A 24320-nucleotide genomic window follows, 5' to 3' on the forward strand; every position below is an offset into this window, starting at 1 on the left:
CTTTATTGTTTGTGTTTTGCAGCTCTGAGATCAGAAGTGTTTGTGCTCACAGACGGCGCTTCTTTTTTACCCTGACAGCGACCTTTACCTCCGTTTCAGAGCGCTTCTCTCCAGCGTTCTGTTGCTAGGTTACGAAAGTTAACTTCTGCATCCCTCGGTGATGCCTGCCAGGTGTGTTTAGATAGCTCCTGTGTGTTTAATATGTGTTTTAAATCAAGGAAATATCACCAAGAAAACATGAAGACGATGTGAAGGAGTCGTGTCCTGACCTGGAAACAGACCAGCGTCTCCTCCACCATTGTTGTTGACAAACTTATAGCAGTATCCCCGCCCCCTTCTTGATTTTGATTTGCCAGTGAGGGAGTGGACAAAACAGGACTTTTGAAAATATAGTTTATATTTCAACTTGAAAACCACCAGAGAATCCAAAGCAATGCCTCCAAAAGACTGTGGGAGTCAATTATCCCGTTGTGATCCGAGCCAGAGATTACGCTTTAATAATATAAGTATCTAATTACCGCCTTGCATCCTTCACGCCTTTTCTGCTCTCCTTAATCATGGTCGCCCACTAACCTCGCATCACTGATACCACACAGACTTCAAAAAGCAGCGCTTGCTATGTGTTCTCATTATATGGCTACAAACTGTTTTCCTTCCTGTATACACGGGTTCATGTGTACTGCTTGGCAAGCTGCATTTTAATGTTATCTCCTCGGTAACATGTTTCCAGGGACCTGTAGACCCGCTTTGCCCCGTGCACCAGCTGTGCAAGTCGCTAATAGAGGGCAGAGCCGGAGCAGACACACACACAGCTAAGTGCTCGAGCAGAGAGAGAGAGAGGGGAGGAAGGAGAGGCAGAAAGGGAACATGCAGAGGAGAGCTTTACAGAGAGGCTGTTGCATATTCAGGGAGGGCGGAATAAACCATGGCTCTGTCTGTGGGATCAACGAGGTGATGGACACATGAAACAAAAGGAGGATAAAGGTTTGCATCTCACTGGATGAGGTGAAAAAATGTTTTAAATAACAAGCTGGAGACAGGAGATGAAAGTTACAGGAAGAATGAAGGCTGTAAGAAGAGTCCGGGAGTAGATCAATCATTTGATTTTTAAAACATAAACAGTAAAAACATTTGAAAAATAAAGTCGTTTGGATGTTTTGTGGGGGAAGCAGTGATACCTGTCCATGTTATGTGACTGTCTGATTTCTCAGTATGGAGAAGTCGGCACTTCTATTCATTTATTCATGAAGCAATTTCACATCAATTCGCCCCCTTCTTTTCCCAGCTTTTCTTTCTTTTCTTTCTTTTAATGCAGGGAGAAGCCATCGTGCACGCTCCCTGTCACGGCTCAGCCTGCAGGTTCCTCAGAGTCAAAAAAGAGAAAACAGGAGGAAGATCTGCTTCTTGTTACTGAAATGTGCGTCAGCTTTAACAACCTTTTTTAAACCTTTAATATTTTGCACATATTGCACATCATTGAAGGAAGAATGTGCAACATTTTACACAAACATTTAGCAGAAATCAAGTCCATCCTCTGTTTCTCTCTGAGTCATGACTGTCTACAATGAGGGAGAAGCTCGAGTCCCGCTGGCTGTGTTGTTGTCAGAGCCGTGTTTACATGGCAGACTCAACGCAGGACAGGAAGAATGAAATTCCAATACTCCCACTCGTTGTTTCTTTAGTTTTCGGAGTTTCATGTGCAGGAGGAAAGTAGAGAGACGAGGACAAAGTAAATAGTAAGAAAAGAAGCAGCACTGACCTGATGTTTAGAAAACGCAGCGCGGGGTCTGAAGCGGCGCCCAGAACCCAGACGGTGAAGCCCACCAGCAGCAGGGTGGTGGTAAAGATGGTGCGTCCCCTTTCTGTGGATGTGTCTCTTGCAGTAAGGCTGAATGCTACAGCCCCCCTTAAACCTGAGGGAAGAGAAGAGGAGACATTTCTCAGCTGGGTTACGGCCATCCATCACCCGACCAGACAAACACCCACAGATCAATTATCTGAATAAGAGCAGGAGAGAGATATCCAGTTAGTAACCCTGTACATTGGTATCAGATTACAGCCTGTAATATCCCCATCTCGGACCAGCAAGCAGCCCCCCCCTCTTCCCCCCAAAACAAACCTCTACATGGCGCTGCAGTGGTGACATAACACTTAAGGCCAAAACAATTCACAGTGCAAATCCTTGAGAACCACATGCGGGAGGAGTTTTGAAAAATAGCAAGACAAGGGCTTTTTTTTTTTTTTTTTTTTTTCATACAAAGGATCCTTCTTACGTAAGAGGTAAAGTGGGTCAGACAGGCAGAAAAAAAAATATGCTGCTGCTGCTGCTGCCGAGCTACATCACTTCACATCAAACATTCCTTTCTCCTGCATCATCAAACCGTTCTCAGCGTCAACCATTAGTCTCCAGAGAGGGCGGCGCTTTATTTACACCTTAACCACAACACGGCTGCAAAAATAGAAGAGAGGGAATTATTTTTGGTGAGAAATTACTGATGATGTTTATAATCGCAAAAGGCATCCTCTTTTTAAAATAAAGTGAGGGAAGTATTACCGAGGCCCTGAGGATTGCACCCAGCTGATTTTCTGCACACTCACTGACTCACAACTGTGCCACAGAGGAAACATTGCCTCAGCATCACCGGCCGCTAATGCCATTAACTGCAGACGGTGAAGAGGACCGAATAACAACAAGAGCTGATTAACAAAGGGAAAAGTTCTCATTTTTCAAGTTGCAGCAACATCATCTAAAACCAGACATTTGTCAAACTGCAGGAAGAGATCTGATACGACGGATGCTTTGAGAAAGATCTCTAAAGATTCTACATTTTACAGATTAAGAATAAAGGGCATTAAAAGAAGATCGTCACCTGCAAACATCATGAAATGTTGGAAGGAGCGAGGGATCTTGGTGGAGCGTCTCAGGTTCAGGAGGAATGACAGAGGGTAGATGTTGCAGGCTCTTGATATAAAGATGGAGAGCTGATTGTTGGAAGTGACGGTTAAGGAGAGAACTTCAAAACAAGACAAACAAGCAGGGTGAAAAAACAATTACAAGGCATTGAGCTTTAATGTACATTTTGTCAATGCCTGAGCCTTAGCCACAAGTTTGTGTTTCTGCAGCTCCGCCCCCTCCTTCTCTTGTGTTTGTTGTTGTCGCTCTCTATTTGTCTCTGGGTGTCCTCAGTTCTCCTCACCTGCTCTTCCTCCTGATTGCTTCAGCCAGCTCACCTGTCTCTCATGAAGTTATCAGCCAGCAGTGCATATATACCCCGGTTCATTCGGTCTACTTCTGTGGCACTACATCAAGACCAGCTTGTATCTCTTGTGCAAAAAGAACGATTATTTCCCCGTGTGCAGTCGGCCCACTGATCTGTTTTCAGGATCGTCTTTGTCACCAACCTGCCCGCTTCAGCTCACCTCACTCTGGATCGTCAGTTCAGCCACTCTCTGCCTGCTCACCTCCAAATCTTCCACTCAAAAACTATCACAAGCATCGCACATTAAAATACTTCAACTTTTTACACTGCGTCTGTGTTCTGCATGGGTCAAGGAGAAAACAAACTGCGATTGGCACAACACATTAAGAGTATTGTTGAATGAAATTTCCAAACATTTTGCAACATGCTTAAGAACAGAACGCCTTGAGATAGACTTTTTTAAAGATGCGAATTATGATTTTTTTTTTCCATCTTCTTGATTTAATAGTTTGAGATGAAGTCTACGGAATTTGTGAGTCATCACCATTTTTATTCATTATTTGTGGCTTAACAGTCTCAGATGGTACGTTTATTTTAAGCACTTTAATAATCGGTTTCATTTATTCCCAAACATCCCCCGCGTTCGACCTCGCATCGCGTGATCCCCTTAAATCATATCAGACAAAACACGACATTACCCCATACATAATGGAACATCTTTGAAGGATCGGGCTGCAGAAGAACATTCATGAATATAAACACATATGCTTGCGCACGCAAAGCATCTTTTTTTAAAAACATCTTCTGTTTAGGATGCAAACACAGCGGTGTGGCACCACGCCGAGGCATGAAGCCAATCAGGCGCTGCCAGCTGTCTCTGCCCTCCACACACACTTTGATGTTCCTCATAGGATGGCACACTGAATGTTAAGTGTCCCGGGGAAGCAGTCAGGGAGACGATATCTTTACAATTATCTGCTGCTCTGGCTACACCTTTTCGTCAAACTTTTAGATGGAGTTATGGACGCTTCATACGACTTCCTAGACTCCTCAACATCACTAGAGGTAAGGTTGTAGGAAGTACCCTACGCCCTCTATAGGGACTTACTGTAGTGTGAAATGATAAAGTGATCTCACTATCTGATCATTAAGGAAACATGTTGAAGTGCTGGCTTCTCTAACAACAATGCAGCAGCCAGTATGTCCTCCTTCTAACTTTAGATTCTGCTCCTGAATGCTCTGGATTTGTTTGGAGCAGAGAAGGTAGGCGGTTTTAAGACGACCTCCCACACAGCCGTTTTGGACGCCCCTCGGTTTGTCAGATATGAGAGCAGTTATCAGGTCAACAGGTGTTGCAGCGATGGAAGCGGGCAAGAGAAGTGGTTCAGATAGAAGTGATTGTACCCGACCTAAAAAGCCTCTGCATGTTTCTAATAAGCTCCACGAGCAGAAACGTGCTCAAACTAGGATCAATATTGGAGATGCTTTTGAAAAATGGAGAGAGGTTAGAACACAGAAAGGTTTACAGACCCATGCAGAGCTGGATAAACACTGAAGCTTCAGAGTCCACCACATGGTGACCTGAGTGAGCATGGACTCTAGAGAGGAGGGGGTGGGGGAGACAGCTCTCTACAATGTTTTGAATTTGGACTGCAGTACCCATTTTAGCCACTAGAGAACCGTCAGAGTTACATACTGCTCCTTTAATATTTTGCACATATACAAAAAAATGTAGGCGGTAGGCGGTTTTTAAGGCGGCCCCACATGGCCGTTTTACAGGTGTTGCAGCTACTAACCCAATTCTATATTGGGCTCACCCATTATAATTGTTTAAATGACAGATCAACAGTTCATCTGATAATTTTATAAGCCTTTAAAATGGTTTACTTAGAAAACAGTGAAACATGCTCTTTATCAGCATTAAATCATCGGATGCATCGATGTCTTATCGGAAAGGGATTCTCAGCTTCTCTTCAGTAATATCAAATATGAGGCCTGGAATAATAAATGGAGTAACATTTAAGGCGTTTTCTGACAGGGCTATTACTAAAACAGAGCCCCCTTGCACCCTGCCCCCTGCAGTCAATTTTAGATCTCCCTCAGCCTATGGATTTTCAAAAGCAATATCCTTCCTCCAAAAGCAGTCATTTCTCTTTATCAAAAGGCCTCTGAGCTTTTGAATGGGAGGTAATTAAGCACTTTCATCTCGGGCTCATTTCCAATAAAGCCCATCTGCATCGCATTGGATGAAGGGCTGGAAGCCACGGCGATTAAAATCTACTGCATTGAGCGATTAATGGGGGGTGAATCACCGATATTAGTTCATTTTTATAGACACTTTTAGCACTGTACAACAGCACTACTACCTCCATTTATTCCCGTGTGCACATCCAGGTCAGACTTAAGTGGCTGGAGTGTTGTGGTACTTTTTGTCAAATGAAGCGACAAACAACTGGAGAGTAATGACAGACAACGGCGTAGTGGCTTTTCATGGTTTTGTTATGCTTGAAAATGAACACATCAACCAGGCAACGAGTGACTCAGCCGAGTAGCTCTTTGAATCTAAAACAGGTTTCTCTGCACAGTTTGTATAGCAAACTAAGACAGGGGATCTTCAAGACTTCACACCGGAGCTGTTTGGTCCCTTTCAGACACACGTTGGTGCACTTTGTCAGATATGCGGGTTTAATCTGTCACAGCCTACATATAAATCCATCTCTAATTTATAGATCAAAATACTGCCAAACTGCGGCGCTCTATAGGCCTAAAGCCCCAACTAGTGTCTAGCAGGTGGCTACGGTACACAACATTTGAGAGGCTTTGGTGTGCTTGACAAAGTGCAAAGCAAACCCAACCAAATGAAAAATGAAACAAGTGGCAACTTCACCCCTGAATCACACCGAGTCCACTGACCTTCATGTGTGAAAACGACCTTAAATAGCATCCAAGTACTCTGTTGTTTTGTATTGTGTGCTGAGTTGTTTTAAGCTTTGCAGGATATCATTCTATTATATGAAGTTCGACCAGATTTTAGATGCGCCATCGAGGCCAACAGCTCAAACTGGCTCAGTGCTCAAGTCAAGCGTTTTTTTTTAACTGGCAAAGAACACAAGAACACTGCAAAAAGAATCTGCTCTGTCAACTCTTTCGCCGGCCTCCTTTGACCCAATGGTGGAAGATTGATTGTAATAATAATTGCGGGCCATCTGGGCACTGGACTGTGAAAGTAGAGCTTCTTGGAGTGAGGCCACTAGAATCTCTCCTCAGGCGTACATTTTGGTTATGCCAGCTCTCGGGCAAAGACAATAGCAGCCAGAAGAATGTTACTGTCCCTCTGCTCCCCGCAGGAAGAAGAAGTTTGACGGATACGACCACAGCTGTGAATATGAGACGTCTACAGCAGCTGGAAAATGTAGAGAGCATTATTTAGGGGCTGATGCATTTTTAATAACAGAATGCAAGCTGCTCTTCTATGAAAAATGATGTCAGAGGAGAAACAAATGTGTTTGATTTTTAAAGGAGCAGTATGTAACTCTGACACCTAGTGTTTAAAATGGGTACTGCAGTCTAAATTCTAAACATCATAGAGAGCTGTCTCCCCCCCCCTCCTCTCTAGAGTCCATGCTCACTCAGGTCACCATGTGGTGGACTCTGAAGCTTCAGTGTTTATCCAGCTCTGCATGGGTCTGTAAACCTTTCTGTGTTCTAACCTCTCTCCATTTTTCAAAAGCATCTCCAATATTGATCCTAGTTTGAGCACGTTTCTGCTCGTGGAGCTTATTAGAACTCAGTACTTAACGATTCAGATGTGTGTGCTGTTTGATATTTGTGTTTTAAACAGTGGAGAACAAATTTCCAATCCAGTTCATGGTTGGTTATTTTTGGTAATCAGAAGATCTTTTGATTTTCTATAAATTAGCCAAAAAAAAATAAAAAATGATTCACTGCCAAATGACACGTTGCATTTCCCGGCCAAAAAAAAAAAATCAATAAGCATTAGTGATCGCCATTTAACACTGCTAAAAGCTTTGGAGAGGATTTCTCCTGTAATGAGACCACCACAAAGATCAACAGGGACCCCTTTCACTGCACTGTTTTTTTTTAACTAATAAGATTTAATCTTCGATCTCAACAGGGATACACTGCTTAATCCACTACAAATTAAGGAACTGTGAGCTTATTTCAAACAGGCAAACATCTTAACTCCACAGAGCTTAGCTAGAGAACACTAAACAAGCAGCACTAATAATAATTAAAGACCGATTTGAATTTCTTTTTCAGTGGCCTTCCCCTTCCCGAGCTGCACTGCAGCATCTTAAATCTGCAGAGACGGTGATCATGAGAGACAGTCTGACTGGCATTTACAGAGCTCCCCAGATCAAACCTGTACAATCTGAAGCACTGAGGTTCTTATTTAAATGACTGCACTGCAGCAGGGAGGTAAGAAAGAGAGAAACAGGGGAACCACTCAAACAATTAGAGGAAGATGATTGTGCAGAGCAGGGCTGAAGTGACAGAAGAGAAGAGAGCAAATCCTTTTCCGTCGTCCCGCTGGGATTGAAAGCAGGAGGTGAAGATGTTCGATCGTGTAGCACCCAAAAAAAGAAAAGGATACAAATGCCCCGGATATAAAGAGGGCTTTGAAGACATGGTGAGGGAACGTCAACAATACATATCCCATGTAGCTGAAGATGGAAATCTCCCCCAGGATGTTGAGGACTTCAAAGAGCTGCAAATTATGAAAAAGGGATGAGAGAGGATCAGGAGGGAAAAGGTCATCCAAGGAGGGGAGGGGCTCAGAGAGCATGGTGTGTGAAGGTGTGTGAGTTTCTGTGTGTGTGTGTGTGTGTGTGTGTGTGTGTGTGTAGGACATGAGAGGAAAGGACTCGGATCATATCTGAAATGCGTCAACAGGATTAGATTTGAACACACAGAACCAATCCAATGTTTGTGATGTTCTCTGATCCTTTGAGGTGGCGACTGCAAACAACTCCAGCTCAAGGCCGTGATGATGTTTGTAACCGCACACATCTTTGTCCTCCATTTTTCATGGAAGAATTAAATTTTACACACACTGTCTGTGCACACATGGAAAGACTTACAGAACGCTTTCTGCACTTTGAAAATCAGAAAATATTACAACATAATTAATCAACTTTCTGTAATGAGGAGGGTCACACCAAAGGGGTTGGATGGCATTAGCTTTAAAGGAAGAATGTGCAACATGTAACACATAAATATATCAGAATTCAAGTCTGTCCTGTGTAAATGTGTCTCTGAGTCATGACTGTCTACAATGAGGGAGAAGCTCGAGTCCTGCTGGCTGTGTTGTTGTCATAGCCGTGTTTACATGGACGGGACGGCCGGCTCCTCCCCTTGTGTATAAAAGCTGTTTTAGTGAAGAACTAGAGAGAAGAAGAAGAACATACTCACTGATTATTTGGATGTTAGTAAGAGTTTTTAGATCACGCTCATTCTGTGTCAGTTTACATGAAATGTAAAGCTAACGAGCTAACTAAAGAGCGCTAACATTAGCATGCTAACACAACAATGTGAAGCTACGAGCTAACTAAAGAGCGCTAACATTAGCCTGCTAAAGGCCAATACGTTTTGTCTTAAATAAATTAAAGCATAAGTTGTGATTTCATGAATGATTGATTAATTTATGTTTTCTAATTATACTATAGCGTTGGTTTAAAGCTTTGCTATAAGCTATCTTATTGATTAAGAGGATCTTCCTTCTAAAGAGACGTACAAAAGAGGAAACGCATTCTGCTTCAAGTTCTTCAACTATAGCGTCTGTATGTACGCTCCCACACTTTGTCTTTCCCTCCGAGCTGCAGCTGCCTGCATAAATCAAATGTAGATTAAGGCAAGTAACCATAAGGCGTCACACACACACACACACACACACACACACACACACACACACACACACACACACACACACACACACACACACACACACACACACACACACACACACACACACACACACACACACACACACACACACACAGCATAGTCAATCCACTTTATAGGCAAAATCATCAGCTGTGCAGCAAAACCTTCTAAAATGACTTTTCTGTGGCAAACAGTTAGCTCCACTGTGGCACCGATAATGAATAATAAATGCAGAGATGAATACATGTGTGTACTTGTGATTTCTTTTTCTGCTCTGTGAAGCCGGCTGGTACAGCGAGACAGTGCTGGCCTGCATCTGTGCCGAGCCTTTTTAAGCAGTTAGCTGGAAACCGGCCTCCCACACAGACACCCACTGCACAGCCAGGGCACTAATGGCAAATTAATGATGGGGCTTGCACAAACAGCCCAAGACACAAACCTTGGCATTACATGGTAATGTGAGGAAAAGTAAGAGGATAGGAAAATGATGTTTGGAAACACAAGTGAAAGGGGTCTCGGTCCTCCTCCGTGAACTTACCTGCTTGGTCCGGGTTTTGCTTTCAGTGGATAAATTATGAACTGTGTACCTCGCCTGGCACAAGCCACAAAACATCACTGCAACAATACCTGCAAGAGAAAGAAAACATGTCAGAAGAGTCCTCCCCTCAAACTACTACTAATGTAAGCGACGTGGGTGTATGTGAAGGAATAAATCAGTCCAAACACGTTCTGGGTCTTTCTCATAACTTTAGTCAGCTTCTCCGACGCACGGTACATTCAACAACCTGTCTTCTTCCCCTCCCCTTTTCTCTCACTACCCAGCTCACTCCTGCCTGAACAGCGCCCCCTAGGTGGCATACCTGATAACAGGATATTAACATTACTGTAAACAGACTTGTAACCAACATTATAACAATCATTTAAGAACATACTAAAGTTATGTCTGCACAAAGAAAGAACATGATAAACATATATTTCTAACTTATTTGCATATACAATTTTCACTCTTACACTGATCACATTAGAGGCTGTGGCTAATCACAATTAATCACAATCGGGACGTTTAGATTTCAAATGGGGCCCCTGGTCACCCACTGCAGCCGCCCCTGCTGCTCAGGCAAAATGACCTGAGCCCCTCCAGCTCATCGCTCTCACCACTACTCACACATATAAGGCGCCTGTTAAGCAGCATCATAGAGTCAAACACACTCAAACAGCCTTTGCAAAATAAAATTGTTGGCATTAAATGTCCCGCCTCTGACAGGGCAGATAGGCAATCACAGTTTAGGATTTTTGGGGTGGTACAACAGATTTCTATGGGGCCCTGGGCCCCCCTTTGGACACGCCCCTGCATCAGAGCACTGAGCAGGACTTTATAACAGTGATAGAAATCATTTGGGAGGTTGGTAGTTCAGCTCATCAGAAGCAAAATCAGTATTTGGAAGAGGAAAACATTGGATCCCAACATCTCTTAGTGTTGATAATAACATATTAGATAAAACAGGGGAAAGACCAAAGAGCTCAAAAAGTGTAAAAATGTGAGGATCAAAAATTTGTGGGCGAAACTCAAAGATGAGTCATCGGCAGACAGGAAGAGGAAAGATGGAAACAATGAGCTGCATCTAACAAATTATGCTAAATGTCTTATAGATGCATAAGTTATGTAATCAGGCTGTGATCGTGTTGATGTTTGTGTGCTGGTGAACACAGAGAGTCTTGGGACTTCACATGATGATACTGTATGCAGGAGGAGGTTCACCCCCCCCCCCCCTCTTGGTTTTTAAAGCAACTGACTTCCCAAGACAGAGATGAAGTGAAACATGATTTTCATATTAAAAGAACAATGCATTGTCCGAACAGAATTCAATTAAATCCTCCTGTGTGCAGCTCTTCCTCTCAGATAAGAGCCGCCCAACCCTTCAACACCCACTCTTCTGGTTCCAATGAAGTCCAGCTGTACATACTGTACAATCAAAATGTGCTGTACGAGTCCAGTAAGCGTTCATGTTTCTGGCCAAAGACATTTCCTCACATCACATCCACCCCCCCTCCAGAGACATGAAGTTATGGGAGTGAAAAAAAAAAACAAGCTAAAGAATGACATAATCGCCGTTCATCATGCCAGATGCGGAGGAGCTGAAATTCACACAAGGGGGAAGAAAAATGACAAGCAGAAAGTAGAGAAGAAATGCAGCTCCACAGAGACACAGAGAGGAAACGGGGTGGTGGGAGTGATTAGGGGTCCCTGCTGCTAAAGAGAAGGGTGGCTGGAGCAGAGACTCAGGAATTTGAAACGCATAGCATAAAAGAGCGGGGTTCTGCTGCCTCGCAGGACATGCTCGCTTTGTTGCAGAAAAATTCAATTTCACATTTGTGCTCCCTCTGCTTTGAGAGAGAATCACAGAAGATGGGTGTTAGGTGGGGGCTATTTCTGTAGTAGATGGACAATTATGAAAACGTGAAACAGACTGTGGATCATCTTAGATTTATTCAGCCGTGGTCAGACAACACAGAAACACAACACACATCGCTGACCCATGCTGACCAAGAACTCACAATCATTGGCAAAGTGGAAAAGTCTTCATCACACAGTGTGTCTTATATTCTGCTAGAAGGTACAGCCCACAAATTCCTTTCCATTTGGGTACATCACTATAAAACAATAAAGATGACATGACACTGATTTGTATCCGTATCAGATGTAGACTCTTCGTCTAGCAAACAGTTGTTGACAACATATGGTTGGCTCCTATCCAAACATAGATCTGCTACAATTTACATGTTTCACCATATAAGGTTACAGCTTCACAGACCCAAAAGAAGAATTACCCTAAGATGGTTGACACAATTTAAAGATATGTCCACAAAATTATCAAGATGAATGAATCCATGAAACTACGTACTAACAATGGGAAAATGTGAAATTACGGCGATGGGTAGCAATAGTTAAGAGGACAGAGCTGGAGCAGAGAAAAGATAGCTAGTGGTTAAAGCTCGCCCATTACTCTCTCTCTCTACTTTCACACCATGATGCTGACCTGAACCTGCACTAAAAAGCGTTCACACTTCCTGAAAAAGGACTCATGGTTTCAGGAGGTGCTGCATGTGTGAAAGCAAACAGACACATTTTCAAATAATACTCACATTATAGTGTTTGGAAAAAGTGTGCACTTCATGAGTTGACTAAGACTTAAATTAAAGGTAAACATCTTGAGTAAGAACTTAGGTCTTCAATAACACATATATTCAAGAGAAACTGCAATATCAAGCAAGTGCTGACTTTAACATTCTGCTAAGCTTATGCAAACAAAAGCTTAAAAATGGTTTGATTCATTATATGCATTTTAGTTAAGAGGTTAATTACTGTTAAATACATATATCTGTGTAAATCAATAATCAATATTTTCAGGAGGAGCTGCATGTGTGAACGAAAACAGCCACATTTTTCAGTTTCTCCTCCAGCCTCCTCGTTTTTATTCTGCAGAAAGTCAGAGTGAGCTGATGTGAGAACGCAGCAGGATATAATCAGGAGAATTCACCTGGAGTCAGTGGGGGAGGGGTGGTGACATTTATTCCCTGTGATTTGTGCACAATCATAGACTGTCTACTATTGCTACAATCTCCATGCTCTAATAAACCTGCTGCATTAAGTTTCCTGTTCTCCAGTATATTCTTCTTTGCTCTTTTAATATTTGAAACTGTGCATAGCATTGATATAAAAGCAAATATTGTCATTATAGCATCGTTTAGCTGACTCTGTTGCATCGTCCGCACACTTCTGCGTCTTTCCTTTAACTTCACTTCTTGCCTCAGGAGACTCCCCCCCCCCCCCCCCCCCCCCGGTTAGGAGCATTTCAAGAGCAGCCCTCCTGATAGTATCTAGATATTCTCAGGACTGCAGATGTGAAAACAGCTCTATAGCTCCTGTACTCCCCGCTCAAAGTGTCCAAAGTCTAATGAAGCTCATTTTGATTTCATTTGGTTTAGGGCAACAACATACCCTCCTTGGTTTACATAATGCTTGCTGACACAGGTAACTCATCATTCACCCTCCACATAAAGACTCTTCCACTCTTGGCAACAGATAAGGTGCATCCCACATTGAGCAGTTTTTTGATGGGTGGGAGATTAATGAAGGCAGGACTCTCTGCAAGGATGAGGGTCATTAGGCACCTCCTCACCAAACTCCAGCAATTAACGGATACAGAAAAGGAACGGCCTTGGTTACCAGAGGAGTGCCATCGCTCACCGGGTGGTGCTGCATGACGTCCCGCTTCACCCCAAATGGACCATTGAAGGCCTTTGAACTGAGCAGCACTCCACCGTTTAGTCCTTAAGAGTACCAATAATATTGAAAGATGGCAAAAGAACTGATTTTAGGTTAGTGTGATTAAGTATCCACTATCCATTACAGCATGGTATTCTGATAGATATTTCAGTATGTCCTCCTTCTAACTTTAGATTCTGGTCCTGAATGCTCTGGATTTGTTTGGACCAGAGAAGGTAGTGTTGTAATTTGAAAGGTCGAATCATAACAGAAACACGTGTTCTGATACACATACACACATACCCACCCACTCTTTCCTGGTAATAGACCAGTTGTCTGTCCAGGAAACTTCTAGGAAATGGTCTTTATATAGCACACGTGTTGTAATTGCTCAGTGTGTTGATTGCCCATAAAAGGATGATTGGGATGTTATAAAAGAACGGAGAGAAATAAACAGATCCTCGATTCACAAGCCATACGTCTCTGTCTGATTGTTCAAGAGCATTTACTCTTCTACAGTAGGCGGTTTTAAGACACCCCCACACGGCCTTTTTGGACGCCCCTCGGTTTGCCAGATATGAGAGCAGTTATCAGGTCAACAGGTGTTGCAGCGATGGAAGCGGTCAAGAGAAGTGGTTCAGATAGAAGTGATTGTACCCGACCTAAAAAGCCTCTGCATGTTTCTAATAAGCTCCACGAGCAGAAACTGCATCTAAATCTCTTTTTTTAATCCTCCTGGTTTAAGGTCAAAATAAAACATGTTACTATTACCCCTAGAAAAAAGTAATATCTGCACTGAAAAAAACCCCCCAAGGCTCTGCATGCGATGGAATCACTGCCTGGGTTTTGCTGCGGTGTGCCTCCCACACTGCATTCAGCCTGTTGTGTTTTATAGACAGGGCATCTGGGTTCAATAGACAAAGGTTACGCTATTTCATTAAAACCATCTTCTCCTCCTCCTCCACAGGCCACAGGGAGAACTGCCAAGAAGGAGCGAGCTGAACGAGTGCAATCCAGCTGACACAATCAGGGCAGGAGGAACAACAACGCTAATGCATGCACATGTACACTACATTCATAATGCAGGCACCACAGTTGATGAAGATAATTCCAGACAGGCTGAGCCAAGTAAGTATTCTTCTGCAAACACAAGCTGGCAAAGGCTTTAGATACGATGAATCAATAAAGGGAAAAAAGAGCAACCCCCCCTTGGTGGCGGAGCAAGCCAGGAAGGTTAAAGTGGATCATTGTGTATCAATTCCTACACGAGACCTGAGCTCCGAGCTTGACTTTCCAGGAAACCATACAGCGAGGGCAAGAAAGCTATTATGCTTTTTTTTATGGCTTGCTGCTATCAGTGCAGCCATCTCACAAACTATGGGTACGAACACGCTTAGAGAGAGGAGGGCGGACACCTTCATAAAGTGAGTTATTGGGTGTGAGCACAGAATGGGATTGGTACCTGCAGTTCCCTGTAGAGAGCATATGGCTTAATACTTCCTCATCAGTACATTATTGACTCTCTACGATGCCAAGGACTCTCAGAGGAGAAGTGTGTATACAAGGCAGGGAGAGGCCTTGTTTCGGTGGTGGTGGGGGAGTAAGGGTTAAATCAAAAGAAAATTGGATCCTTTCTTTGTGCAGAACATGCACGTGTCATTTCCAGGAGTGTGAGCGGCAGCAGAGAAAAGCCGTAAAGCCGTGAAGCAGCAGAGCTAGCCAATCAAACAGCTGCTCTCGTGACACTGGTGTTGTGGAGCGGAGAGCGAGTCAGTGCATGCATTGAGAAGGGTGCCTGAGGGTGGAGAGGGTGGAGAGGGCGGCGAGCTGCGAGATCTATCTACTCTGTTTGACCTCCCTGATGCACACACACACACACACACACACACACACACACACACACACACACACACACACACACACACACACACACACACACACACACACACACACACACACACACACACACACACACACACACACACACACACACACACACACACACACACACACACACACACACACACACACACACACACAGATGGCGGGTAAATAAAACAGGGCTCACCTGAAAGTCCACAGGCTTCAGCAGAGAGGAAGCTGCTCCAAGATAGCAGGAAGAATACTGATGTTTCCACCAGTGGAGTCTCACACAGCCGGGTGAATTTGGTGAGGTGGAAAGAGAGTTAAAGATTTAAAAAAAAAAAAAAAAGAAGAGGATAATCATACATGATCTTTGGCTTTAAAGTGTCATTTAACTCCTTAGAATCCACCATTTAAAAAATAAAAAGCAGCAGTGTTCCTCTGATGTCATGGGATGGGTGGATCTAAAATGCTATTATAATGTAGCACTGTTGTGTTCAAGGTTGTATACAAAAAAATGTAGCCGAGGTAATCTAACAAAACGGTATCATGTCTGAAACTGAAACAACAATAAACACTAAAAGTCTAGTGAGGCTATATTACAAGTTAAATTAACACATTTGGTCCCTTTCTCTGCAAAGGTTTAACAAAAGCTACATTAGCATTCAGCCACTTACTGCTTAATCCGACCTTAAAGAAGCAGTATGTAACTCTCTGTATGTAAGAGAGCTGCCCCCCTCCTCTCTAGAGTCGATGCTCTCACAGGTCACCATGTGGTGGACTCTGAAGCTTCAGTGTTTATCCAGCTCTGCATGGGTCTGTAAACAGGTGTAATCACTGTTAAAATTGAAAGATTTAATTGTTTATTTTCCAGATTATTTGCATCCTCCAGTGTGCCTGTATGCAGACACAGAAGCACTGCGGTAACAGAAGACAAAAATCAACTGCAGAAGGTTGCTCACTGAGCCCGAGGAAAAACTCCTCTGTGTCTTAATAAGATGTTTTACTTCTGAGACTTCTCCAGAAGATATTAAAACCCACGTCCCGCTCCGGCTTTCCTTTTTAAAGCAAAGCAGAAAAAGTGTCTCAGAAACAAATCTAACAAGGGTTTTCTGTTTTTGATAGGAAATGCAATTATGCACATTTGAAGTCTTTATATTTTACAGTTTTCTATTCTGCACTCCAAAACTCCCAAAATGAAAATATCTTCTCAAGTCTGATTGATTCTGTAATTGCCATGGACAGGTAGCTAACCTAATTAAAAGATGACTGAGGATCTGCAAGTCAAAGTGAATCTCTCTTTTTAAGACACCACTCTTTGAAGAGGCAGCACAAACGAGCCGGCTGCCGCGGTGGTTAGCATCAGCATAATCTGATAAATGTTCACTTTGCTGCTTCGCCCGCACCGGGAGATTAGTCATTGTAAATAAAGAGCTGAGCTGCGCCCCCAAACCTCACATGACACGCTCTCGTTTTTCATCCTAAAGTCTTATTACTGGAAGATCAGAGAGAAACGCCGGACAACAGCGCACGTCGAAACTTCATCAGAGGCCTGATTGAAGACCCGCTCTGCCGGCGTTAATGTCGCAGCGGCACTTTGGTCTCAGCCGTGTCGCCTTTTGTTGGTAAAAGTGGTACAGTAGGGGGGTTTGTTAGGGAGGCGATTACCAAGTGGAGGATGTGGAGAAATTGCAGCGGATGCAGAGGTGATAATTGAGTTTGGGTGCAAAAGGTGGGAGGAGGGGAAGAGGGGTGGAAGGGGGTTGAAAGGATATGAGGGCTGTTATGACTGCAAACATAAAACCCAGGAGGAAGGAGCCGGCAAGCACCCCGAGAAAATGACCCACAGAGAGGAGTACGGCGAGGGGGTTGAAGAGTTGCCCTGCACCCGCTTGGCTGTAGACGGTGATCGCACTGAAAGACAAAATTGACACAAAGAAAGATGTTTCACACATGAAATAAGATCAGCTGTTATGGAACCGATCAATAACCAGCAAATAACACGATAACAAAGACGAACGTCTGAGTGTAAGGACGCTGAAGCATTAAAGCAACAGCAATGGTTTATGGCTCTTAAAACCAGTGCAGTCATCACAAATGGCCCTCTAGGTTCCTCCTGTAAACCAGTTTGCAGCATTGAGCATAAATTCACACGCTCATGATGCTGAGCTAAGCCTTTAAGTGCAATTTATGGGAGTCAGTAAGAACACAGTCAAATCCTTTCCCTGAAAAACAATCTGTTCTGAATGATTTGCCTGCGAGATGTCCCCGAGTAGTAAGAGGGAAAGAGGGGAAATACTATTGTGATTCACAGAGACGGCAGCATCGTGCTATTCACACCACTATAAATATTTACTTTGCAGGGGGGGAGGAGAGAGAGACTTCCACATGGAAGTCATTGAGTGCAGAGGAGGCCTCACAGGGTGGAGAGAGAGGGAAGGAGACACTGGGAGGGAGGGAAAGACAAAGAGAGAGAGAGAGAGGGGGGGGGGGGGGGTGAGGTGAAGCAAGCAGAGGCAGGCAACCATGCGAGTGGCTGATGAAGCTGGCTGCCTCTGTGGAATGACAGCATTTCTTTACGCAACACAGACCCTCCTATGTGCTCCCCTTAGGGACTGACTGTTTAAAAAGAAAGCGCTGAGTCAGAAAAAGCAATATGGTTCGTCTTCAAACTCTTCATAGGAGACCGGTTTAAATCTGAAGATGTGTTCATAGGATTTTTTCATATTTGTAATCCATTCAGAGACTGAATCCCTGTGTGAATGAGATATGATGCTATCCTGACTCTGAACACTAAAGTAGTGTTGTAGGTCTTGAGACCACTCTTTGAAGGTCTGGGGCTCATCGTGCACACAAGATTATGATGTTTCTGTGATATTTATGATCTCGGTCTTGTCTCGGTCCCTAAAGGTCTCGGTCTTGTCTCAGTCTCTAAAGGTCTCGGTCTTGTCTCGGTCCCTAAATGTCTCGGTCTTGTCTCGGTCCCTAAAGGTCTCGGTCTTGTCTCGGTCCCTAAATGTGTCGATCTTGTCTCGGTCCCTAAATGTGTCGGTCTTGTCTCGGTCCCTAAATGTCTCGTTCTTGTCTCGGTCTTGTCTCGTCCCTAAAGGTCTTGGTCTTGTCTCGGTCCCTAAAGGTCTTGGTCTTGTCTCGGTCTTGTCTCGGTTCCTAAATGTCTCGTTCTTGTCTCGGTCCCTAAAGGTCTCGGTCTTGTCTCGGTCCCTAAATGTCTCGTTCTTGTCTCGGTCCTTAAAGGTCTTGGTCTTGTCTCGGTTCCTAAATGTCTCGTTCTTGTCTCGGTCTTGTCTCGTCCCTAAAGGTCTTGGTCTTGTCTCGGTCCCTAAAGGTCTTGGTCTTGTCTCGGTCTTGTCTTGGTTCCTAAATGTCTCGTTCTTGTCTCGGTCCCTAAATGTCTTGGTCTTGTCTCGGTTCCTAAATGTCTCGTTCTTGTCTCTGTCTTGTCTCGGTCCCTAAAGGTCTTGGTCTTGTCTCGGTTCCTAAATGTCTCTGTCTTGTCTCGGTCCCTAAATGTCTTGGTCTTGTCTCGGTTCCTAAATGTCTCGTTCTTGTCTCGGTCCCTAAATGTCTTGGTCTTGTCTCGGTTCCTAAATGTCTCGTTCTTGTCTCTGTCTTGTCTCGGTCCCTAAAGGTCTTGGTCTTGTCTCGGTCTTGTCTCGTCCCTAAATGTCTCGGTCTTGTCTCGTCCCTAAATGTCTCGGTCTTGTCTCTGTCTCGGAGCGCTCTGGCCTCAGGTAGGTCTAGGTTATTGTCCTTCAGTGTGGTCTTCACCACACTGAAGGACAATAACAATGGAGTTAGCTTGGTCCACAGTCTCTCCTGAAGTCCACTTCCACCTGAGTTGTGTAGAAAGATCAAGATTTGGATATGCAACCATCGATTTCCTGTGATTACCGGTTTCATGTATCTTTAAATATATGAAACAAGAAGCCTTCAAACACTTTGGACTGGAAATCAAAGAAAGCTGACACTTTGATAGCCCGAGCAATAAAAGTGCATTTTGCTTCTGTGCAGCTTTAAAACCAGTCGTTGCTGGAAGCAGCCATATTTGTGTTATTGCTCTTTTGGAGAGAAAAATATAGAATAGAGGATCAGTAGATTTATTGAGGGGGGGGGGAGGGGGGGGGGTTGGATCGTAGGCAGTGCAATCCAGGTATTGGTGTCAAAATAACTCGAGCTGGAAAAAGAAGACAGAAACTTTCCTTACACTCCAGTTAGTATTATATTGGTCGATCTTTAAAGTGTCAAAAAGTTCCTAATGATCCCGTAATGCATCTCCACTTTTTAATGCTGTCAGGTAGCACACACCAGAATCAATCAAGCCGTCCCTAATGAGCTCAGCATGCTGACAGGGGATAAATCTGTTACCGTTAAAGACTGCAGTTGTGCTAGACTAAATTTGAACTCCGGGAACTTGTTCAGTGGGACCCTCTGAGGAGCGAATCTTCAGACATCACAGGTCGTTATAACTCACAGGGAAGAATGCTCTGATGTCAAAACAGAGACCCCGGTGGAACGGTGGCTGGAGCAGGAAGTTTAGTGCCAGTAAGAGGGCACATCACATAAGGTTGAGCCCGCTCTGGGAGCTTGTTAAAATTCCAGCGCCAGGACCCCGCGCGGCCCGCTAATAAGGGCCCGCTTTGTGTGTGGCGCCAGAGCGACCGGCAGGCTCGCAAGCCAGTCAAGTGACAGGAGATGGCACGAAGGCCGGTCACGCCACTCCAAGGAACAAACACAGCACTATCTTGACTAACTTCAATGTGCACTAACTTCAATGTGCGCGGAGACTCAACAATCTGTGCAACTCGCCTGCTTGTCTGGGCCCGTTCGTGCAATCAAGAGAAGGAGATGTTGCCGTGTGCAGGTACAGTAGATGTGATGGGTCAGACTGTGTGAACACATCATGCACACATGAACACACATCTTCTCATATATCTTGAAATCGCGCTTCTTCTACATCGCTCTGCTCCCCATCTAGCCATCTGTTTTTTTATTTATTTTTTTATATACTTTATTTTTCATTTTTGTTTTACAAGAAACACAGAACAAGTGAGGACTAGGGCACTAAGACAGTATGAATAAGATCAAATACAAGAATGTAAAAGGCACAGGTACAGAACATAATGGATGGTACATTCTAATGAAACAAGATATATTTACCAGTCTTTATCTTTGTATAAATCCCATTTTCTCCAATATTCTTCTCCCTTCTCCTTTTGAAGTCTTTTTTTCCATAAAGCTGATTGAATTCACAATGTTCCTCAAGAGTCTCATGGTAGGAGGGTTCCTCTGAAGCAGTAATCGCTTTTTTACTTGCCACCATAAGAATCTTTAAAAGGTTTAAAATGTCCTTTTTACCACAAATTTTTCTGAGTTAGAGGGATGTGAATTAGCATGTCTACTTGAACGGGCTTTGTTCACTAGCAACGTGTAAATGGAGCAGACAATGACTGCAATGTGTGTGAGCAGGACAAACATGCATATTTGAGTGAAACACTGTAAACTAAAAAAGACAAAAAGGGAAAAGTAGAGTGGAAATAATGAAGCAGTTGACAGGGAGGCATGCCTGCATCATGGCTTCCTCACTCAGCTTTGTCTGATTTTTGACAGTGTGCTGCTGAGTTTGTTAGCCGGGATCTGGCAGTGACTCTCTCCACTCAGTACCTTAATGAGATGCTGACAGTGCCAGGGGCAGCTCACTTATGCAGTCCACTGCATAACATCTGAGGAACTAATGCAGTTTTTTACCAATCACACCTTTTCCTTAAAGCTGGCGGCATCCATCCACTCTCCCTTCCCCGCACACATCCTCCCCCCCCATAAGGTCGATTGGAAAAAAAACTGAGCTTATGTGCATTCTGATGGCGCAGACAAATCTTAAATTAATGCTTACTGTGTCAAGATTATGGCGACGGCGTCATTCAAGACGCTCTCACCGAACAGCAGGGTGTGCAAATCCGGGTCCACATGCAGCTCCGACAACAGGCAAAGGACTGAAACTAAAAAAGCAAAACAAAAAACAAGAGTTACTGCAAGACTTCTCTGGTGTTCATACAGCAACACCTGTCACCTCTGCTGCTACCAGACAGCAGGGGAATTAATGTTACAGTTTAACAATGAACGCTGACAGAACGTGTCAGCTCACAGACAGACCTGGAAAGAGCTTTTCTGACACCGGGAGCAGGCGGAGTGACTAAATCAAGCTAAGAGTTGTTTAGACTGAGCCGGAACTAAAGACACAATGCTTTGCAAAAAGACAATATTGATGTCTGAAAAGGAAACAAAACATAAAGAAATGCATTATTGATTCCTACTATTGCGGTACAAAAAGCGAACAATTACAAGTTGAATAGCCTTTTTCGATTTTCATGCAAAGCTGCAGGATAACAGGAACACTCAAACGAAAACAGTATCATAATTCATTGAGTAGTTCATACTAACACAAATCAAACCATGCCAGCATGTGTCTCCCTTTTACTCTGAATGCATGAACACATTACCTCAATTAAAACATCATTAAGTTAACAGAAATAAAGAATAAACATAATCTTGGTGAGACGCTGGGAGTGTTTTTACATGAAACATATTCTGTTTTAGTAAGTTTGAAATTAGAACGCTTAAAATTTGAGATATGGGGCGCTGGTGGTACAGCGGTTAGTGTGCGCGCCCCATATATGGAGGCTATAGACTTCCAAGCGGGCGGCCCAGGTTCAAATCCCGCCTGTGGCTCCTTTCCCGCATGCCATTCCCTACTCTCTCTCCCTGATTTCCAACTCTATCCACTGTCCTATCTCTCCATTAAAGGCACAAAAAGCCCAAAGATAAATCTTTAAAAAATTTGAGATATGTCCTAATGTTTAAAATGGGTACTGCAGTCCAAATTCTAAACATTGGAGAGAGCTGATATTATCTGATTCAAATAGTTGTGACTGTAAATGATCAGTTCCTAATCAGTCAAGAAGGTATTTACAAGTTGATACATAAGAAATGTTCACATTATTCCTTCATTTTAAGATCCTAAAGATCCTGTTTCTCGTGCAGCTCTGCATCCTCAGAGGTGATGTGAGGTGGATCAACATGAGGTGGGAGACGCCGCCTATGCAGCATATGAATGAGCCGCGTTACAGAAACACAACAACACACTCAGCAGCACAGGACGGCTCTGCTGTGACAGTGAATGACGAGTAGAGTAGTGACATTGACAGGGCGCTGATGTGCCCGTCCGCTTCCCACCTCCTGTCAACACTCGACTCTCTTTCTGCGAAACATCAGCTGAAGCATCGTCTGCTCCATGATTACTGAGACTGAAATTACATTATGATTGTATTACAATTTAAACTGAATAAAAACTAGATTTACAAATGGATGAGAAACAGTCGATGGAAATAATTAAAGCCCGACCGATTAATCAGCCAGCCGATCGGCCGATATTAGCATATCCAGTTACTATTGGTATCGGCTAATTTTATCGCAGATATGCACCGATATTACTACATTTATTCACCATTTAATTTGAGTTTCATTGCATTACACTAGCAGTTACCTCAGTCACCAGCAGAGGGCGCTATATAGATTACAACAAGTGTTTGATAACTACATTGAGGGAACAACGCAATTAATGTGTAAATTTTAAATCCATCTATCTCTACAGATTTCATAGATCTAAGAAAGATATCGGCCGATATATCGGTATCAGATTTTTTTCCTCTCCCCAATATCAATATCGATATCGGCCCCAAAAATTCCATATCGGTCGAGCTCTTGAAAAAATGTACAGGGAGAAATTTTTGTTGTAACCACCATGAGAGAGACTAGGCAAAACAGAATGATCATATACAGTAACAACAACTATGTTATATATAGAGAAAGACAGCAGACATACACACATAGTTAAAGAAAAACTCCAAGGTTAGCTCTCTGCAGATTCATCTTCCACTTGTTGAGGCCAAGATGCAAAAACATCCAATAAATGAGTTTCAGGGACATTTTTTTGCTACGAGGGGAAATGTTTCACCTTGTGTTCGTCTCCTGGGAGACTTTAATATCCACATTGACAACCCGCGGCTGTACATTTTGCCACAGAATTTCTGAAACTACAACAGCACAAGGCTTCAATTTTAAACACAGAACGTAAGATTCACCACCCATACCTGTGGTTACATTCACCATCCGCTGCGGTGTCAACTCTGCAGCCACAATCTAAATATCTCAGTCTCATGTCTGAGTGTTTTGAGAAGCGCTAAATAAATAAAATGTGTAGTTATTATTATTATTATGAACAGAGAGGGATAACTGTGTCTGGCCCTGCAGTGAACACCAGGTCAGTGAGGGTATCTCAGTTAGTGTACGAGCAGACTGACAATAAGAGCAGTGGCAAGAGAGCAGCCTCAGGACTTGTTTTGACAGATCTGGCTCTTTGGTCTTTGACAGGTTTTAAGCTTTTTCCTGGTCGGGGGAAACATCCTTCATTTATATCTGGAGAGGGTGAGGTAAGCCCTGGAGTCAGGATCATTCCAACTCCCTGCACCCCCTAATGCCTGGCTGATGACAGCGTGGCATGCACCGCTCACACTGCAAGACAGGGAGGAGGAGGGGGGGGTGGAAAGAGCGCCCACCCCGTAAACACATTCAGAAACACAGGAGGGTGTGGGTTGGCTTGGTTGTCAAGGCAACCCTCCGTCCTACAGCTGTCGAGTGATCATCAGTTTCCACAGCAACACCATGAGGCTGAAAGAGTAGACACTTATTTCAGTCATAATACGGTTGAGAGGGTCGGATGGAAGCCTTATTGGGTCAAATTATCTTCGGCTGCCGAAGGCGAAGCTCATAGTATAGCAGTCGCAGTCAGAGAGCGTGGGATCGGCTCACTGATTTGACCAAATTAGGAGGATAAAAATTTTGAAAATGACACACAGGTAAGGAGAAATTCGTCAACAATAATCTGCAAAGAGAACTGGATTGACGAGTGCACAAACAGGTGTCACAAGACCGCAGCAGGATAATGCTTCCTCACACTAACAAAGAATGTTAACTTTATATAATAAGATTTTATATTTTATATATCTCAC

The 24320-nt window shown here is 43.6% G+C and overlaps 1 protein-coding gene across 2 annotated transcripts in view; it reads right to left on the bottom strand.

The window, feature by feature from the left end:
* LOC132994607 (sodium/hydrogen exchanger 9-like) overlaps positions 1 to 24320 on the bottom strand; it is a 71379-nt gene that overhangs the window by 36941 nt on the left and 10118 nt on the right. The window contains exons 6-12 of one of the 2 annotated variants that reach the window (XM_061065087.1): positions 21146 to 21251; positions 17005 to 17148; positions 15440 to 15540; positions 9643 to 9731; positions 7816 to 7929; positions 2871 to 2982; positions 1760 to 1913 (exon numbers count right to left, since the gene is read on the bottom strand). In XM_061065087.1, the coding sequence (XP_060921070.1) occupies positions 1760 to 1913; positions 2871 to 2982; positions 7816 to 7929; positions 9643 to 9731; positions 15440 to 15540; positions 17005 to 17148; positions 21146 to 21251 (820 nt within the window). Of the gene's footprint in view, positions 1 to 1759; positions 1914 to 2870; positions 2983 to 7815; positions 7930 to 9642; positions 9732 to 15439; positions 15546 to 17004; positions 17149 to 21145; positions 21252 to 24320 lie in introns of both variants that reach the window. The other variant, XM_061065086.1, reaches the window with a different exon arrangement.

This window comes from Labrus mixtus, chromosome 19, assembly GCF_963584025.1.
Source record: "Labrus mixtus chromosome 19, fLabMix1.1, whole genome shotgun sequence".
NCBI lineage: Eukaryota > Metazoa > Chordata > Actinopteri > Labriformes > Labridae > Labrus > Labrus mixtus.